The sequence below is a fragment of the Ananas comosus genome, linkage group 8, assembly GCF_001540865.1.
Source record: "Ananas comosus cultivar F153 linkage group 8, ASM154086v1, whole genome shotgun sequence".
Lineage (NCBI taxonomy): Eukaryota > Viridiplantae > Streptophyta > Magnoliopsida > Poales > Bromeliaceae > Ananas > Ananas comosus.
The window spans coordinates 13,225,080-13,245,146 of NC_033628.1; the positions used below are offsets into that span (position 1 = coordinate 13,225,080).

The following is a 20,067-nucleotide window of genomic DNA, read 5'->3' on the forward strand; positions in this document are numbered from 1 at the left end:
CACCCCCCCGCACGCCCTTTGAATGCTCCCTCTCCCTTTTCTTTTTCTTATTTAATTTAATATTTAATCCCCTCCTTAGTCCTTTCATACACACACACACGCACACACACATATATATACATATATATTAACATCCCTCTCTCCTAACCCTTACTCCAACATTCCCTAAAATCCTCCCCCTTTCTCTCTCTTTCTCAGAGCTCTTTCGCTGATCTCTTTCCCCCCCCCTCTAATGGCTCCTGCGTCGGCCCTCTACCCCGACTCTAAGACCGTTTGCGTGATGGACGCCTCGTGTAGCCTCGGCGTGCCTCTCGTGGAGAGGCTCCTTCAAAGAGGATACACCGTCCACGCCGCCGCCTATGCCCATGGTCCTTCTTCTCCTTCTTCTCCTGCCCTAATCTTATTTACAACTTTCAACATGGTATCAGAGCTCCCTCATCTCTACTCGGTATATGTGGCGAGCACGTACGTCTATTTTTAATAAGCCGGCGTATGTATGAGTTGTTGGGTTGATTAATTGATTAGGCGGCGATGATCATGAGTTGAACGGATTGAAGAAGCTGGCGAGCGAGAACGCGAAGCGTCTGAAGCTCTTCCGATCGGACCCCTTCGACTACCAGAGCATCGTCGACGCCGCGAGGGGATGCTCGGGGCTCTTCTACATGTTCGACGCCGCAAACCAAGATCACCATCATCAAGCAACCTACGATGTGAGTATGAATCGTTCTCAAACAAGTTCGTCTTGTGGTATTCCATGATTTTCATTTGACGAGTTGTTGTGAGAATATTAAAGGGAATTACATCAAACAGTTGGTGTGCGTGAACTTGGGCCTGGCTTATTAATGGCACAGCTGTTATTTCTCTGATAGCCACATTTTCATTCATGCATTGAATGGTAACACGTGGTCGGAGTTAGCACGCCTCTGAGAAAAAATAAAAAGCCTTTAAAATTGCAAACAGTGAAACTGTCCAATCATCAACTGACACGTAGGACCGCCTCGCCTATTTCAAGCGTGAGTTACAGAGTAAGGGGTCCCCCCACTATAGAAAAGTTGGGAACACAAGTTACACAACACAACCATATGAATTATTTTATTAAATTTAATAAAACAATAAATTAAGGACTAATAGCTAATTCAGTATTCTTTTTTTTTTTTTTTTGAAAAAAGATGTTTCTTTTGAAATGGCCTATTTATGAGCGCGGCTTTAGTACAATTTTATCTTAATTAAAAATGCGGTGATTTAATTTTTGTGTCGAGCTTGTGTGTACGTATGGTTCAGGGGTCCAAAAGTAATTTAATGACTTTTACGAGCCTTTGTGCTCACACAAGTTGAAAAATCTTGGTAACTAAATTAGGAGATTATTTCTCTGTAGTAAATCGAATATTAATGTTTCTATTCATTGCTTAAAAAAAATGAACAAATAAACATATCTTAATTAGGATCATCGATCACATGCGCATTGGTAAAATATTTTCTCTGTAACAATATGAACGGTTAGGAAATGATAGATATACCGTGTATCTGTATGCATTTAACTTTTGCAAATTAAATTTTACTATTTTATAGGAATTCATGGTTGAAGTGGAAGTGAGAGCTGCGCACAACGTACTCGAAGCTTGCGCGCAGAGTGAGACCATGAAGAAGGTGGTGTTCACCTCATCGGTGACGGCGATTGTGTGGAAGGAGGACCGTAAACTCGCGGCGGACTTCGACGAGAGAGATTGGAGTGAGCCCAATTTCTGCAGGAAATTCAAGGTACATTAATATGATTCTTTTTTTTTAAAAAAAAAATTCTCTTATTTGATTGTTTAGCCTGATTTCTCATAGAACTAATGAGGAAATTAATGAATCCTTTTAGTACGAGGGTTTATTTATTTTTTTATTTATTGGTAGTTTGACTTCGGTGTCTTAAATAGGGAAGCAATTAATTCTAGGTGGCGGATCAGGCAACCACTTTGGTAATCAATTTTGTTTATTATGTGAAGTGTAGGGTTCAATTTGAATGTTTCAATACTTGGAAGTGTCAGGATCTTCTTGTTTTATTAACTTAGAGAAGCTACCGAAGTTTAGGTTAACCACATATCCACAAAGTTTTGACCTGAGGTTTCTTCCTACATTAATTTAATATACGTATCTTATAATTTGGAACATGTCAAGTGACTTGCTTACCTAAACTCACATTCCACAATTAACAAGGCATTGAGGGTGCATGGCTTGACTTCATTTCTCGGAACTAATAATATAATATTTAGCTATGTCGGAGATTTTGCAGAAGCTTTTTCCAATGTTGAAAGATAAAATATAAAAATTACACCATTCTCTGGTAGTTTTAGCTTGTGAAGAATAACAGTTATTTTATATTATTTAATATGATATTAGTGTATGAGATTGTGAATTCGAATTCCAGTAGGCATCTAGCTAATCTCCTTTAATTTTCTTATATTTAATTCTAGTTTACATTTGAGCCTATCATATGGGATGTAGGAACAGGAAAATTTTCTGATTTTCGAAAGTAGCCCTAGCTAAATATAAAAATGCGAAAATTATATAATTGTTCTATAATAGTTTAAATTTTTTAAAAATAATAATTATTTTACACTGATTAGTGTTGGCTTAAATGGGCCAGCATACTGCCCTGTGGCGGGAGGCCATGTGGGCCGAATCATATTCGAAATGCCGTGAGGCTGGGTTGGGCCGAGTCATGTTCGAAGTGGCGTGAGGCCAGGTAGGCCGAGTCACAATCGAGACCCGTGGGCGCTGTTTCTGTACGCTTTAAGTGAATTGGTTGCGTATTTCTAACAGCTAAAGCTTTTGGGATTAATGGTTAGCGCCAACGATCCGACAAGTGGTATCAGAGCTAGAGGTCACGGGTTCGATTCCTGCATGCTGCAAATGTGTGCAGGTGCTGGGGGGGGGATTGTTCGCTTAAATGAGCCAGCATCCTGCCCTGTGGCGGGAGGNTGGGCCGAGTCACAATCGAGACCCGTGGGCGTTGTTTCTGTACGCTTTAAGTGAATTGGTTGCGTATTTCTAATAGCTCGAGCTTTTGGGATTAATGGTTAGCGCCAACGATCCGACAATTAGCCCATTCTAGCTAGATTCTTTCTTTTCTAGATTGGGATGCTTAGCAGTTTTAATAAGAACGAATATTCATATAAATATAGCATCTAGACCATCTTAAGAATGAAAATTTTATATTAGATAGAAAATATATTCTCTACGTAATTTCTAATTATTTGTTTAAGCTTTCGAATTGATTAAGACATTTAACAGGCCAACTAAACACAACTAATCTCACATAAATTTTGGGCATCTTAGATTAATGGTTTTCCATAATAACTAGCAATGAAATTAGCACTCTCAATGTCTCTTTCACGAGAGTAATGTTTGTGAAGTGCTCTCTACATTTTTCTGGAACAAAATCCAACAAAATCCAAGAGCTAAAATAACAGTTTGGTAGAAATAGCCACATATACAATCTCAGAAAGAAAAGAGGAAAAACCCACATACATAATCTAAAAAAACTTAGTTACATGACATGGTTAGTTGACCATCTCCAAATATATAGTTTTCTTATATTCATCATACTTTATTAATTAATTTTTTTCCTACAACCCTTTATTTTGGTTTGATGATTCTATATAGAATTGAGCTCCTATGTACACTTCTAAAAGTATCAAATTATATGCTTATAGATTTTTGACCTTTAGATTAATGAATGTGCTGTTATAATGATAGTGGTTTTCTAGAGTTGAATTTTTCAAAATGGCAGATTTAACGGTGAAAAACTTACTAGTATCAAGTGCTTGACAATTAGCATGCTACTTGTTTTGTTTATTTTTTTAAAAAATAAATTTAGTTGGAAATATGAATCAATTAAAATTCGAATTTGAAATTTCGGATACCGGCCACTAAATATTTTACCAATTGCGCTAGGAACCGTCGGTATATATAAAGTTAAACTTGAAGCCTTCCAAGCCTTACAAATTTTCAGTCAAACTTTGTGGAACGACTCAAACTTTTCTTAATTAATTGCACGGCACGAAATTAAGGAGAACGTGATGGAACAAAAATTGACAACCTCCTCTGAAAAAAAAAAAAAATAAAATAATTAAATTAATATAATTATAAATTTAAAATTTGATGATCAAAATGAAAAGTTCATGCTATCCTTTCTATTCAAACTGAATGACAAAAATGCCCCTGGTAATAACATGATCTGCAATGTTAACCAGCTGTGGCATGCCCTGACGAAGACGTTGTCGGAGAAGACGGCGTGGGCCCTAGCGATGGACCGCGGCGTCGCAATGGTGTCGGTAAACGCGGGGCTCGTGATCGGCCCTGGCCTCTCTGCCGCCGATCCCTACCTCCGCGGCACCCCGGAGATGTACGAAGATGGTGTCCTCGTGACGGTCGACACCGACTTCCTTGCTGATGCTCACGTGGCCGTCTACGAGACCCCCTCCGCCTACGGCCGCTACATCTGCTTCAACCGCGCCGTTTGCAACCCCGAAGATGCGGTTAAGCTCGCCGTCATGCTCTCCCCCTCTGCACCTCACCCTCCGCCGAGGTTTGTGAAACTCAAATATGACTAGATTCAGTAAATCTGATGTGTTTTGATCATGAAATATGGGCGTAACTTTTTTAGTTACGTTATCAATAAGCGTGGGATTTTGATGTTACTGCAGTGATGAGTTGAGGGTGATCGAGCAACGTATAGAGAACAAGAAGCTGAACAAGATCATGGTGGAATTTGCCAGAGGGAGACACGTGGACTTGGATTAGTGGCCATATTACTTCTTTCCCATGCTACGTACATAGTAGCTAGGAAGTAGATACGCTGTACATGGCCAACCTGCCTCCTTTTTTATTTCACTTTGCTTTGCTTGTCATGATCAATGTTATGATCTCCTCAAAAAGTCGATTTCGAAATTAGGAGAAAATGATTTTCATTATCTTGATTTGGGATGCTATATATATTATGTATTTGTTGATTGGGGCCTTTGATATTTATGCAAAATAGAATTGAAACCAATTCAAGCAAAATTTCAATTGATCGATGCATGAAACCTTACCGATTCTCTCAATAGACATGCTTTGTGTGCTCTGTTCATGCGAACAAAGCTTGATTTGGTTTGATTTGGTGTGTGTGTGTGTGGTTGATCTGGAGTTTCATTTGGTTTGATTTGTAACTGGATCTAAGTTAAAGAGTGTTGTCAAATGTTCGGGATTTAAAATGGTGGGGATATTGATATCATGTCAGAATAAAAATGCTCTCTTTATTAACTCACTCTCCGTGACAAGATAATAGAAACCCCTTCTTTTCTTTATATATGCTGCATAAAAATAATGTATAATAATAAATGGGCAATGTATCTTATATTGCAAAATCAATCATTCAAACCGTATAAATTCAATATAAGGGCTAATTCGAATTTCTGACGTTAAATTTCAATGTACGGGTCGGCTTGTTTTGATCCTCATAACTCTCTTTTTCTTTCTTGGTGGGTCAAGTAACGGGCCAGGTAGATACCAACCCAATAATTGGTCAAATTGGATTTGGGCCCATTTTGGCCCAGTTATCATTCGGCCCATTTAAATATGACGACCCACAACAGCAGTAATCGGGCTGTCAAATTGTATCAAGCGGGCGGATTCTCTCCAAGCTCAATAACAGCATCTTTTACGATCTAGACACGTGGCATTATTACATCGCTTGTCGAATGTTGAAGTAGCAGAGTTAGCATCCTCTGAATAACAAATTATTTTTTGGAGAGATGTCAGCCAGTAGAAATACGCCACGCATTCATGTTGTGGAAACTTGGTCGAGACTCCATTGTAGGGGATCCAGCCTGTACTATTTAAAGGTTTGTGGGCCCTACAACTCCGCAACCTCCCTTACCAATACCGACTTAAATAATTCTCGTAAATTAAATTATAATATAAAAATGATAATTAATAATAATAATAATAATAATAAAACCAAGTAACTCTCTCTGTCACTACTCACTACTCCTTGCTCCTTCTCTCTCTCTCTCCTTCTCTGTGACAAAAACGCCTCTTTACCAACTTTTTCGCAGCAACTCCTCCACACGCACAGCTTTATTTCTTCTCTTCAGTCCTCTCTCTCTNGGAACAGCACATGCTGCTCTTTTTTTTCTTTTTTTCTTTTTTTTTTTTTCTGAGAGATAAGTAGCATGCTATCTGTTACGTTTATTTTATTTAGAAATAAACTTAGCTAGAAATATGAATCAACTAAAATTTGAACTTAGAATCTCGGAAGCCAACCATCAATTTTTTTGCCATTTGCGTCAGGAACAACCGGTACATGCTGCTCCTCCTTGTTCGATCTCCTTGTGATAGAAGAGGAGAAATTATCATTGCGTGGACCTGGTCCACCATGTGAGAGGGAAAGTGCATGCACCAATCAAAAGTGAGATATAAGGCTTATTTTGTTATTATTTTAATCTACGTACGTTATCATTAACAGAACCCCAAGCTTTTATAAAGTGTTGTTTAAGAAAAGCATATTATGAATTTATCTGCTTTAGTAATTGTTAAGAACAAAATCTATGCAAGAGAAACAGAAAGAATGGAAGAGTCGAAATCATTATTCCACTAATACAATAATGACTACAACTCGTCTTCTCATCAGATTTGGATTTTTCTTTTTTCTTTTGTTTCAAAAGTTCTCGTCGCACTTTTAAACATGCATTAGAATTTTTTAGGGCAAACTTCAAATACCACTCCCGTGGTTTTGTACTTTCTCATTTTAGTATTCTATGGTTTAAAGTGTATCAATTTAGTATTCCGTGGTTTTATTTTTCATTTTTCGTCGGCTCCTCCATTAATATTTCGTTAAATGACATACAAAAAACTTCAAATACCTTACCTAGATTTATCGAATATTCATTTTAGTGCCTTTAAGGTTTAACTTTATTACTGATTTAACGAAAAAAATTAGTGGTGGAAGGAATAATAAAAAGAGAAAAAATGAAACCGTGGGGTATTAAGTCGATACGCTTTAAACCATATAGTACCAAAGTGAGAATGTGTAAAATTACAAGAATAGTATTTGAAGTTTTTTTAATTTTTTAACTTTACTTTTTTAGTGACTTGGATGAACTAGAAGGAAGTCATTTTAGTAGGTGTCATGCAAACATCATTATTTGGGCTCTCCATGCAATGATTTCTTTTTCTTTCTTTTTTTTTTTGAGAGATAGGTAGCACCATGCAATGATTTCTTTGCTTGAGTTTTTGTTCTCTTCCTTATATTTATAGACAATATATATAAGTTGAGGTGTCTGATTATAACCACTTCTTTTTGGCATTTCGTGGGTTTCAAGAAATTTTTGGCAAATTGGAAGCCGAAACTTACAAGTTTTGGACCAAGATTATACAAAGACAGTAAATCCGACACACGTACATATTATATTATTGACGTAAATTTTGTATCATATGGGTAAGCTGTTAAGCTTGTGAGCAAGAAATAAACTACGTAAGGTACGAATTCAATATGGAGCATTACATTTGACATCATCTAAGTAGTACCGATTGTCTCTAGAGCAAGTGGCGAAGAACTTGGTGGTCGATACCCGAGACCCAAATTCAAATCCTAATTGATTCACATTTTCTAGTTAAGTTTATTTCTAAATGAAATAAATGAAGCGGGTAGCATTCTATCTATCTCTCAAAAAAAAAAAGAAAAAAAAAAGAAAAAAAAAAGAAGACATCATCTAAGTATTTGATCATGAATTAGTTATATGTTATTCACATTGTCTTGTTAAGTATAAACGCATGGTAGATAGAGGCATGAGTTGAACATGTAAAGTTTTTTTCCTTTTTTTTTTCTTTTTTTTTTGAGAGATAGGTAGCACGCTATCCGCTTCGTTTATTTCATTTAGAAATAAACTTAGCTGAAAATATGAATCAACTAGGATTCGAACTTGGGTCTCGGGTACCAACCACCAAACTTTTTGCCACTTGCTCTAGGAACGGTTGAAATGTAAAGATTTTTTCAAAGAACAAAAACTAACTTCCTAAAAAAAAAAAGAAAAGAAAAAGAAAATCGTCCCCTTCTAGAGTAACACTAATTCACTCTTAATAAATTAAGAAAGCCACGGACATTAATGTTGAGCAATACCATAACAAAGCCACATCCCAAAAAGTCTCTCCCTTCTATTCCCAAAATATAATGTATAAACTTAATTATTCATCATGTACTTGTTTATTTAGTGACTACTCACCTAATTTATTACTTAATTAATTAACTTACTATTATACACACGAGTAGGGAGAGATGCGTTGGGCGACACTTTTACTCTTCGTGCCAACTACTAACTTCTTTTGACACTAAAACAAATAATTGGCTCAAAATAAAAATAAAAAACAATAATTATAAAAAAAACAAAAAACTCCTCCCCTTTTCCCCTCATCATTATCTTCTTCTTCTTCTGCTTCTTTGTTCTTCTCCTACTATCCAACTCTCCGAAAGCTCTCGCTACTCTTCCTCAGTGAAGGAGCAAAATGCTCTCATCCAAATCCAAGTAAGCGTGCATAAATTTCCACACATTTGTGTGAAAGTTGAGATCTTTACATGTTTTTTTGCGTATTTTAGCAAATATGTGCTTCTGGGTATCGTTTAAATATCATTTTTCAGCTTCTTTTTTTTTTTCGGTGTTTGGTTTCAAAATGCCTCTCTTTCGTTGTTGGAATGTGTGAATCCGATCAATTGGAGTCGATTTTGCGGTTTAAATTCCAATTTTGTTAGCTGGGTACCACTGATCTTAGCTTCCCTGAACGTAGTGTTATGTACAATGCCTTTAGATCCGGTTTCAGAAAATAAAATAAAAAAAATGAAAAGGGTTACATTGGCTTTATATTGTAGAGGTTTAATCTGGTTACGGAGCTGCGAACTTGGGTCCTGTTAAATTGCTGCAAACCTGGAGCCAATTATGTTGTTTAATTTTTATTTGATCCATGTATTGGGCTTATGGTACGCCATTGGCCTCGTATGTACTTTTGCAGAGCCAATTCATGGAACAAACCTGTTCTTATTTCGTATTCCGTTGCAAATGTTTTTAATCCACTGACAATATTTTACTTTTTTATTGAACAGATCCTCCGGTTTAGCTGAAGCTTTGAATCAGAAAACCCCACCTACAGCTTCAAAAGTTAGCAAATTAAACAGGGCAGGGTCCACCAAATCAGTCCGCGAATCACCTTCGCAGCAGCAGCAGCAAAATGCCCGCATCCCGCTCGACAAATTACCGGCATCGGCCGATTCCAAGAGTGCCGGCCCCATGAACCCTAAACCCAGGATTACACCCCGGATCAGCACCCCTCCTGATGTAAGAGAACTAGATTTTTTATTTTTTTGATTAATTCTTCTTTCTGATCTTAATTTCAAAATTTTGGTGTTTCTGATCATGCAGAAACAGTCGCGACCTTTGAAGCCGTCGGAGCTGCAGGCGCAGCTAAATGCAGTTCAGGACGATCTAAAGAAGGCGAAGGAGCGGACGGCAGCAATCGAGAAGGAGAAGATCCGAGTTCTTGAGGATTTAAAGAATGCGATAAAAATCGCTGATGAGGCGAATGAAAAGCTTGAGCAGGCTCTTGCAGCTCAAAAGGAAGCTGAGGAGGCAGCCGAGATTGAAAAATTCCACGCTGTCGAATTAGAGACTGCCGGCATTGAGGTCGCCAAGAGAAAGGAAGAGGAGTGGTCGCGTAAGCTAGAAACCACCCAAAAGCAGCTTTCCGCAGAAACTGAAGCACTTTCCTCGAGGACTAAAGAGCTCGAAATAGCGAAAGATGAGCTCGCAAAGATCATTGCTGACAAAAACTCTGCAACTAGTCGCGCAGATGAAGTATCAAAGATCGCAGAGGCGAATGCGAAGAAGGCGGAGGCCCTTGCAGGGGAAGTTAGCCATTTGAAATCATTGCTCCGATCCGAGCTAGAGAAGAAATCAAAGGAGGCAGCAGAAATTATAAAAAAGCTGGAGTCCGAAACTACAGTTCTAAAAGCTGAGATCAAAAAAGCAAAGGCCAGCGAGGAGAAGTTGATCGTGTTGGAAAAATCGGTCCAAGGACTTAAGATTGAAGTGGAGAATGCAAAGAAGGCTGAATCCGAGATGCACCGCTTGGTGGATGAGTGGAAGACGAAAGCTCAGCTGTTGGAAGTCAAGTTCGGGGAAGCCGACCGATCAAACAAATCCAAGGAGGATACGCTCGCTGATATGGTGAAGAAGCTAGAGTACAGCAGCGCTCATTTGCAAGATAAGGAATCCGAGATTTCGAATCTGAGAGACAAAATTGAAATTTTGGATCGAGAGGTGGTTAGGTACAAAGAGGAGGTCGATGAATCTACTCGGCTTCTTGATGAAGCCAAGAAAGAAGTTCATGAGTTCAGGACGACAGTTGAAGATCTTCAGTTGAAGCTTCAAATGTTAGAGGATGCGAAAAATGAAGCTGTTAATAATGCAACGAAAGCAAGTTTGAAATTTGAAAACCTCGAGGAGGACAGGAAGAAGCTCTTGGAGGAGATGGATAAACAAAAGGCAGAGTTTAGTGAATCAAGTCAGCTTCTTGAAGAAGCGCGCAAAGAAGCGGCTGAACTGGGGATGACTATTGAAGCCCTTAATTCGAAGATTCATACCTTGGAGGAGGCAAAGGAGGAGGCTATTAATAATGAGAAGATAACGAGTTCGAAAGTCGGGAGTCTTCTAGAAGAGAAGGACAAGCTTCTCAGGGAGCTGGAGACCAATAAAGAGGAAGGAGAGAAAGCCAAGAAAGCAATGGAGGATTTAGCTTCTGCTTTGCATGAAGTGACTTCTCAAGTGAGAGAAGCACAAGACGAGGTGGCAGCGAAACAAACACAGTTTGAGCTTGCCCAATCTCAGGTTAAAGAATTGGAATCAGAGCTCAAGAACACTAAAGAAAAGTATGAGGTGATGCTTGACGAAGTGAATTATGAGGCTGTTTGCCTGCGCAAAACTATTGAGAAGCTGGAAGAAGAAGCCAAAATCTCAAAGAACGAGAGGCACTCGAGAGAGCTCGATCTCGCAAGTGCAGTGAAAAAATCCGAGGAAGAAGTTGGTGCCATCAAGTTAGAAATGGAGAAGCTATTAGAGGTAATAAAAGGCAAAGACCGAGAAATTCAGGCTGCTAAGGAAGATGGAGTTCAATTGCAGAATAAGCTGAAGCAAGTCGAATCTACGATAACCGAAGCTAACTTAACTGCAGAAGAGGCAAAGACCGAGTGCTTACGGTTAAACGAGAGGTTGCTGGACAAAGAGAATGAGCTGAAGAGTATAACTCATGAGAATGATGAAATGCAGTCGAGAGAAGCTGCCGCTTTAGCAAAAATCGACAAGCTCTCTATGTTGCTCGCAGAGGCTACGGCCAAAAAAGCTGAGGAAAATGGCTCAGTAAATAGCACTGAGAAGTCCAGCACTGAAAAAGACAACACTGAAAAGCCAAGCTCACTGCAGAAGCTGATGTGCTCTCCAACGGAGCAAGTGGTCGGGAGAGAAGCCGAAAGGCCAACAGAGAAGGTTGAGGAATGCCACAAGGAAGACAACAAGAATCTGGAAGCGGAGAATGGGAAAGGAAAAGCCGAAGAGGACGAACCCATAGTAGCGGTGACGGAGAGCAGCAAGATCGCAGAGAATCACTTGGCCAAAGAGAGGGAGCACGACGCTGAATCCTCAGACGAGGAACAAGAGTCGAACGTCGACGACAGCATTTTCAATCACGCAGACGGATTGAATCCAGAGGATGTGGAAAACGGATCGACTTCTCCTCTCAATCACCAGAATCCGCAGAAGAAGAAGAAGCCTTTGCTGAAGAAATTCGGGAGCATACTGAAGAAGAGAGGTCACTTCAAGTAGATCAATTAGGTGCTTGTCATCATTCTGTTTCTATGAATGTTATGCTTTGAACATTGTTGTTTGATGTTTCTGCTTCTTCTTGATGTTCCCAGCGGTCAAGAACATTTAGTCAACGTTGTATCTAAAATGTAACTTCGATTTATTTTCCTTCCTTTGTAATAGTGCATTTGCGGGGTTATCGTCTTTATTGATTATTGAGCTATACTATATTCATATACCGTTTGTTTGTATGTCGATTCCTTCTTATTTCATTTAAGAATATTATAAGGCTGCTATTAGTGCATTATTGAATAGATAATGCGAATAAAAGACAACTCGAGTGTTGTTATTAGTGGAAAATTAGCATCTTGCTTAGCTCATCCGCATCCATCCATCTTGATGAGAAGTCAATATGTCATGAAGAGACATTGGAAAAAGAATGGCACTGTGTAGCTGTCTACAATTCGGTTATGTCTTCCATTCCCTCCTTTACCCTTTTTTTCTCGCTTTTCTAGTTGTATCATTTGTCTCTTTGTTACATTTAGTATGCCAATGTGGAGTACGAGGTCCGTTGATTGATTCAGTCACGCAGCTGGATTTATTATTTACTGTACCATAAATTGATCATGGTCAGAATCAGCTTCTTATCCATATATAATAACAACAAATTGAAAATAAGCATGCACCAATAATAGGTTTTCCACGAACACAAACAAAAGTTGGATTTGCTAGTTACGTGTATGTGAATGCAATTTGGATAAGCATAGACATGTAAAAGACCTGGTACATTTAAATGAAGCTTTTATTTTTAATCAACAATGTTATTGCTAAGCAGATGATAGAGAAAGCAGTAGCAGCAGCTCCAATACAAAAATTGTTTTCCTTTCACCATTCTTTATTTTCCTTCCTCTCCTACAGTCAAATGCCGTTTGCACCACAGATATTTAATCTCGTACAAAACCGACAAAGCAAATATAATTATATCAACTCTGCTACTGATCTACAGATACGCAATCTTTGAAACAGCATAAGCCAAACAACAAGGGTAGGAAATGGCGTGAAAAATTTGTCCAAAAAAAGAAATCCACAAAGCCTGCTTACTTTTCGTGAAGTTTGTTACAGATGGAAAAATGGCAACAAGGTGTCGAGAACTATGCGAGCCCTGATCAACAGTAGCAGCAGAAACATAAAGAAAACAGATATCAAGAAACAAAAGCAAGAAGATGGTCAAATACTGAAAAATAACTGAACATAGCTTCAAACACGAGTAGAAAAGCAACTATTCCCACAAAAATTATACCACCATATTACTCCTCAAAAATAGGCATCTCCAAGTCTCCCCAGAAAGAGTAGATTAATGCGGTACCTCATCTCAACATATGCAACATACTTACAGATTAGTCAGCCGGATTTGGCCAAAATTGGTTTCACTGGAGAGTGATTTTGTGTATAAAACTCAGATTAACTGAAACAAGTTGGCAAAGCCACTTCCAAACTGCCCAAAACACATGTTACCCAAGAAATATTGCAGCCGTATCAATCAACATTATGCAGGCAAAATGAAGAAAATATACAGCTCAACACTGCTTTTACTTCATAGCAAACTGGTATATTCAAGTCAACATAAGTCCCAATCAAGAACATCAAGCTCCAGATTTAATTATCCATTACAGCTCAATCACTGCTTTGGCTCGATCAACATTATCCAGTACAGCTCAATCGCTGCTTTGGCTCAATCAATACTCAGGCCAAAGTCTAAAATGGAAGGGACTGCCAAAACTACAAAAACATTTTCTTCATTCTTTCCTTTTTTATAAATCTAACAGATGTATTTGTTTCAAACAAACACTGCGAATTCCTCAAGCTTTCACATTACATTACACAAACATCTCTCCCAACCAAATCTGAAACAGCAAATGGAATTTACTTGAAATCTTAAATAACCTGCTGTATTTGGTGTCTCTGCCATAGTAACAGAGAGAGGAAGATAAACAAGTATACTCGGGCAAATTTCTCAGAAAAGCACATCATCGGCAACTATGTTTAAGCTTATCATCTACCTATGTAAGAAATCCTGCTTTCTGAAAAGCATTTTCACCGAACAAGGTATAGCTATAACAAGCTAAAAGAGAACAGAAAAGGCTACAAAACCAGAAACAGGTACGGCTCGTCATGGTGAAACGTAAATACTTAGGTAAGGTCAGGGAAATGATTGAAGGGGTTATTAATGTATTACACTGCAAGTAGATTTACCAGATGTTTTTCAGCTACTTGCAAAGGGCTAATAAGGTGTCCATGCTTCTGTTATACTGTACCCTCATTTTGAAGTCATTCAGTTTGCTAGCCACTAAATATACACAATGCAGGTGGCAGGAAAAAAACGAAAAAGAAAAGAAAAATGTAAACTGAATCCCTTTTAGTCAAACACCAGTTATACGTCTTTGCCAGCTATCCATGATCCAGGTATGAATATATCTCCGGACAAACACAAACCAAGTACGTGGTTCTCTTATCTCCCCGGACTATGTGGTACTAATTGGGTTGCCCTTCAAGGTAAGGGCCTCCTCCAAAATGTAAATTAACGACAGCAAAATAAGAATCCAAATAGAATTCCAAAAGATCTATTATACGAACTACAGCAATTAAGCTAGAAATACAGAAGAAAGGAATATAAAAAAAACCAATTTTCATGTCAATTGGTCAACCTAGGTTGACCTGACAGGATGAATGCTTCCTGCTACTCTCAGTCAGCAACTCAACCAGAAAGACCAGCTGAAGCCAACCAGTCAACCAGGTTGACCTGATAGGTCAACTCATTTGTGTCAGCCAATACTTGTTGATCATAACAGGCAGGTAAATAATCTGTACAATTATCTTGGGAAAAAGTGTTATCTATAATATCTCAGCTCTTAATATCCTAAGATTCCTTTGTTCTCTCTGTTCCAAAAACTATCACCTAATGCAGAAGCAAAAAGTTAGTACAAGCATACAACTGATAAGGGATCAGAGGACAGAAACCACTAAGGAAACTAAAAACTCGTTAAACACCATAGAAATAACTTAATTATTGTTAGAAAGTAAACAAGTTTGATAACCGTGATATCTTTACTCCCTCCGTGATAGAACACACAAATCAGAGATTTTTGTAGTCAATACTCTTCTCTTTCTTTTGATGGGTCCAACTCAATGTTAATTGCCCAAATGAAAGTATTAGATTTACAGATTGACCCCAGTCATGCTGTTTCTCCTCATTATGCTTTGCTCCAAGATGTATACAAGTTTTTCTTGTTTACATGTCTTTGTGCCGTGACTGCCGTCCCCATTATTCAACCTTTGCTGCTTAAATTATGCAAGGCTGTCACTTAATCACAAAAAAAGAAAAAAAAAGCAGGAAAATAATATGACTGATACTTCCATCATTCTTGTTAGAGGAAAAAGAGAATTTACAGATCGAACTTCTATATCAGTCCTAGTGCAGCTGGCTAAGGGCTTGATAATAGATACTCGAGGTCCCAAGTTCAAAGCCTAATTGTTTCATATTTCTAGCTGAATTTATTTCAATAAAAATGAACATAACGGATAGCATACTACCTTTCTCTTAAAAAAAAAAAAGAAAAGAAATTATATATCAATCATAAAGGACATATATAGAAGCCCCCAACCCTCATCCCGCAAGCCCCTGTCTAAGTCAAGAATAATCAACATAGAATAATCAGTATTTCCTACTAGCAATGAAAATTTCAAAGAAAAGTGCACCAAACAAGATTAAACATCTCACATGAGATTATTAAATCAAGTGAGAAAGTTGGGAAGATACTGATGGAGTAATTTCCCCGGAAGCAAGAAAATAAGCATAGGGCATAAATGAATAGTCATACTGGAAAAGTAGGGAGGCTTTAATAGAGCATATGCAAGCCCTGAATGTGACAATTAAAATGCAAAAAGAAAAATTACTGTAGATTTTGCTGCCTTGAAATATTGTATCACTCTCATATGCTGATTCAGCAGAGACCAGGGGAAAAAGAAAAAAAATAAGCTAACATAAAATTAAACTTAAAAGAAAAACAATGTTTTTCCCATCATATTTTATTATTCAGATGAACATCACGGATCTTACAAAGAAAGGACCGCATGCATTTATAACTTTGATACAGAGACCCTCCAGGAGGCCAAAGAGTCCATTACAGGGGGTCAAAGAAACAAGTTAAATAAAGCAGCTAAAAAAAGTCTCTGGTTTACAGATTTCAATGAACACTAGCAACTACAAATCAGAGACTCTAAATTGGGAATTAATAAAATCAAATCACATCAACAAAGAATATACACCTGTTCAATTATGTCACAATGAAAGCAGACTATTCAATTCATCCCAAAAAAGGGGTAGATCCACATAGAGCAGTGAACACCTCACTATGATGTGGCATATGAAGCAAAAGAGTGTTGTTAACCTCTCCCATTAAATAGCGTCAGAGAATCTTCCCTGTCTACCTATATGCCCATTTTTAACCATCTCACTCACATTGTCAGGGAAACAAGCTCTTTACACATTGCTAAAAAGAGAGGCAGCACAAGCAAAGCCAACTACTATTCAAGAAGTTAATCCATAAGAAAGTTTCCATTTTTGGATCCTGAAGCTAATGAATTCAATTGGTTCAGCCTATTAATTATACAGTTACAACACAAGCATTTAGCAGTAGACATTATGACTAAGAATAAAATCATACAAAATGTGGGAAAAAAAAAATAATATTACACTGCACCTACCTCATCTCCGGCTCCAGCACTGCAATCAGTTGAACAAGAAGGCCATCCCCCACACTCTCTCTGTCTCCCTATAGGTCGAGTATTGTTACATTGTCTGATGTCGATAGATCGGGTGCTACATGTCCCGCCATCGGGGGCTGAGAAGGGGCAAGAACCCGGAGGGAGAGGGCGGAAAGAAGCAGCGGGATAGGCGGGGGTCAGCGGGGCTTGGCCGGGGCCGGGGGCCCAAGATGCCGGATTGGGCAAGGGAGAGCTGAAATTGGGGGTGAGCGGGGAGGGTACTGGAAGCCGGGCGACAGAGGGGTAGGGATCGAGGGAGAGGAGGTTCAAAAGGCGGAGGGGATTGGAAGCCGGGAGGAGGAGGAGCGCGGATGCGGTTGGGTGGGGTTGGCCGCCCTAGGGAAGGAAGGGGGGAAGCCGGGAGGGGAGAGCCGGGGAAGGAAGGTGCGGATGCCGCGAGCCGTCGGAGCTGAGGAGGGCGCTTTCGAAGTAGCGCATGTAGGCGGAGACGGGGGAATCGCCCAATTGGGATGGGATGAGGAGAGGATGGGGATGAGGAGGAGCGGGGGGGCGTGGGAAAGAAAGGATGAGGATGAGGATGAGGATGAGGAGAGGAGGTTAGGGTTGTGCAGCGGGTGGAGAGGTGCAGGCCGTGGGACGGTAGGGGAGGAGCGGGCGGCGATGGGGTTGAGCGAGGGGCGGATCTTCTGGAGCCGCTGGCTGGGCGGCTTCGGCTGCGGGGGGCGGGATCGGGGGGTTGGGGTTGGGGTTGGGATCGCGGGAGGGGGTGCCGGTGAGCTGCTGGACGATGCTGCGGAAGTCGTTCTTGCTGATGTTGTACACCTGCGGCTGCGGCGGCTGCTGCTGCTGCTGCTGCTGCTGCTGCGCCGGGGGTGCAGCCGCGGCCGCGGGAGGGCGGACGTTGGGGAGGGCGCCGGCGCCGCTGACGGAGGGGTGGAGGGGGCTCTTGCGGATGTTCTTCCCCATCTTGTTGACGCCGAGATGGGGATTATGCTGATGGTGTTGCTGGTGATTGTTCTTCGAGTGATCCATCTCTAAAACACCTCTACTCTCTCTCTCTCTCTCTCTCGCTCTCTCGCTCTCTCGCTCTCTTAACGATTTTCGTGTTCTCACTGGGATCGGGCCGGGGTTCGAGGTGAGAGGAGATGAGAAGAGGGTTTCATGGCCAGGTGGAGGAGCAGAAGAAGCGAGAACACGAGAGAAGAATGGGCACGGAAAAGATGAAGGCGAAGGAGAAGGGGAAGGAAGAAGAAGGGGGCGGTGTGGAGAGTTTTGGAGTATTATTGACTTCGTGGAGTAAAAAGGAATCTCGGAAATAAATGGAGGGCCCAAAAGAGGAGGAAATAATAATCATAATAATAATATAATAATAAGAATTGAAAAACGACTCTCAGGAGTGCGGCCAGCAGGCCCGAGCCCAAGAAAAAATTCTAGAATACAACGAGTATATTAGTGACGTGGCGTAACAAATCAATCAAATTAATTCTTTTAAGAATATATGTCCTATCATGATTGTAAAAAAGTATTTTTATTGTACTTTTATTTGAAAAGAAGGAATATGATTGACTTGTTATTGATGACGTGGTGCAAGTGTGACAGTGTAGAATTTCTCGAGCCCAAGGCGGTTCGGGTTTATACGGTGTGGAAATTTTGGGAGTGGTACGTATTATTGGGTAGGTTGTTTAATTATACTAAATCCCTCCAGAAATATTAAAGTAATATTATTTGTACACTTGAAAAATACATATATTTAAATTTAAAAACTTATTTTCATACTAATTTTTATTTTTAAATATAAAAAATTTTAAAAATTATTTATGTTCTTGAATGAATTAAATGGAAGATGCACATCTATTTTTTAAATGTACAAATAATATTTTTCAAACAATTAAGTTTGAAATTTGGGGTTATAATTATTGTGTTCATTTTAATCCTTAATTTTGGCTTACACTAATAAGAGTAGTTTTCTATAATTTTTCATTGAAAATAATGTAATGTAAATAAGAATAATGCGTCACGAACTTAAGCTTTACACTCGATTAAGCTTATGCAGTGTCCACCTTCCTCCTCAATGATTGAAAAGTTTGTCTAGTATTCTTATTAATTCAAACCTATTTACCCTAAAACCAAATTATAAGAAAGAGAGATAATTTTTTGCAAATATTAAACATTGTATTATTTGCAAAAAATATTACAATATTCTAAATTAGGTTGGCCGGAGAAAACCTAATATTTATAGGTCGCTCATAAGTATAAATAAAGACTAGTGTAGTGACCCGCGCGATGCAGCGGGTAGATATACTATAATCTTTTAAAATTTAAACCCTAAATTTTAAATCTTATATTTCTATAAGTTATTTTGTAAAGAGTAGAATATATTTACTTTAAAAGTTTTAGTAATTTTAAAATATATTGAAAAGTATGAAGAATGTATTTTTTTGAATATTCTAATTTTTAACACTGAAGCATCACGATAGATATCAAACTACATTTATTTCCGAGAACTTTATATAGATGTCTTATTATATAGGTAGTGACATGTAGGTTTAATCAGAAACAACAGAAAATATATTTATCAAATAAATTCCAACATATTCATTAGATTTCGCTAAGTATGACATTAGTCTGCGTAATAATTAATCAATTTAAAAATTCTAAACCCTCATATAAACAAATCCATCAAAATTCTCAATACAATCAAATCATTATATAATGGAGATAATATGATTTGTAAACAAAAATAAATATAAAAATTTATAACATAGTAAACAAAATAATAAAAACAAATATTAAAAAAATATAGTAATTCTAAAAGAAATTTATCTTAAATTGGAAGAGTCAAATCCCACGTAATTTAAAATATACTATACGGTAGAAAAATCTAAATTTACAAACAAAGCATCAAATTCAAATTAAAGAAGAACCTGATAAATATGGTTAATCGTTGCAAGTAGATGCGAATAATTTCTTGAGACAAAATAAATAGTATTTAGTATATCATTTCTTATTCATCCAAAATAAGTATAAGTGCAATCATTTATATAGACTATAAAATGATCTTTCATATTCTAAGATAACTTTTCATTTTCTTCTATTAATATATATGACTCTTCATATTCCAAGCTTTTTAAATGAGAAAAGAAAATCAATTAATTAAAAAAATAAAAAAATATTAATGGGATATATTAATATATATGATTTTTCATATTCCAAGCCTTTTAAATGAGAAAAAAAAATTTCAATTAATTTTAAAAAAATAATGGGATCCACACTCACAAATTAAAGGATTACATCACATCAGCTTAAGAATATGAAAATTTATAGATTTATATAGATTTAAAATAGAGAGAAGAACATGTTTATAGGAAGTTAAAAAGTCACCAAGTGGGCCCTACGTCATGATGATGGAACA

General features: G+C 38.2%; 3 protein-coding genes and 1 long non-coding RNA gene across 4 annotated transcripts; 2 read left to right on the plus strand and 2 right to left on the minus strand.

Moving 5' to 3' along the window:
• On the plus strand, positions 63-5,063 carry LOC109713612 (cinnamoyl-CoA reductase-like SNL6). The gene is made up of 5 exons (XM_020237759.1): positions 63-368; positions 526-710; positions 1,570-1,758; positions 4,239-4,573; positions 4,692-5,063. Exons 1-5 carry the CDS (start codon positions 233-235, stop codon positions 4,786-4,788), a joined length of 942 nt encoding a protein of 313 aa, XP_020093348.1. The 5' UTR covers positions 63-232; the 3' UTR covers positions 4,789-5,063.
• LOC109713938 (WEB family protein At5g16730, chloroplastic-like) lies at positions 8,418-12,104 on the plus strand. The gene is made up of 3 exons (XM_020238249.1): positions 8,418-8,549; positions 9,122-9,353; positions 9,438-12,104. The coding sequence occupies exons 1-3, from the start codon at positions 8,530-8,532 to the stop codon at positions 11,889-11,891; spliced, it is 2,706 nt and encodes a 901-aa protein (XP_020093838.1). The 5' UTR covers positions 8,418-8,529; the 3' UTR covers positions 11,892-12,104.
• LOC109713939 lies at positions 14,896-16,760 on the minus strand. Its single transcript, XR_002217217.1, has 2 exons — positions 16,635-16,760; positions 14,896-15,206 (listed from the first exon to the last, which is right to left on the minus strand). It is a non-coding gene; the product is annotated as an uncharacterized LOC109713939 (long non-coding RNA).
• LOC109714694 (protein HAIKU1-like) lies at positions 17,031-17,972 on the minus strand. Its single transcript, XM_020239388.1, has 2 exons — positions 17,286-17,972; positions 17,031-17,201 (listed from the first exon to the last, which is right to left on the minus strand). Exons 1-2 carry the CDS (start codon positions 17,685-17,687, stop codon positions 17,031-17,033), a joined length of 573 nt encoding a protein of 190 aa, XP_020094977.1. The 5' UTR covers positions 17,688-17,972.

Coding starts and splice junctions, on each gene's coding strand:
- LOC109713612 (XM_020237759.1), top strand. CDS start 233: ATGGCTCCTGCGTCGGCCCTCTACCCCGACTCTAAGACCGTTTGCGTG. Junction 1,759..4,238: donor ATTTCTGCAGGAAATTCAAG/GTACATTAATAT, acceptor AATGTTAACCAG/CTGTGGCATGCCCTGACGAA. Junction 4,574..4,691: donor GCACCTCACCCTCCGCCGAG/GTTTGTGAAACT, acceptor ATGTTACTGCAG/TGATGAGTTGAGGGTGATCG.
- LOC109713938 (XM_020238249.1), top strand. CDS start 8,530: ATGCTCTCATCCAAATCCAA. Junction 8,550..9,121: donor ATGCTCTCATCCAAATCCAA/GTAAGCGTGCAT, acceptor TTTATTGAACAG/ATCCTCCGGTTTAGCTGAAG. Junction 9,354..9,437: donor GGATCAGCACCCCTCCTGAT/GTAAGAGAACTA, acceptor CTGATCATGCAG/AAACAGTCGCGACCTTTGAA.
- LOC109714694 (XM_020239388.1), bottom strand. CDS start 17,687: ATGGATCACTCGAAGAACAATCACCAGCAACACCATCAGCATAATCCC. Junction 17,202..17,285: donor TCCTCCCCTACCGTCCCACG/GCCTGCACCTCT, acceptor TTCCCACGCCCC/CCCGCTCCTCCTCATCCCCA.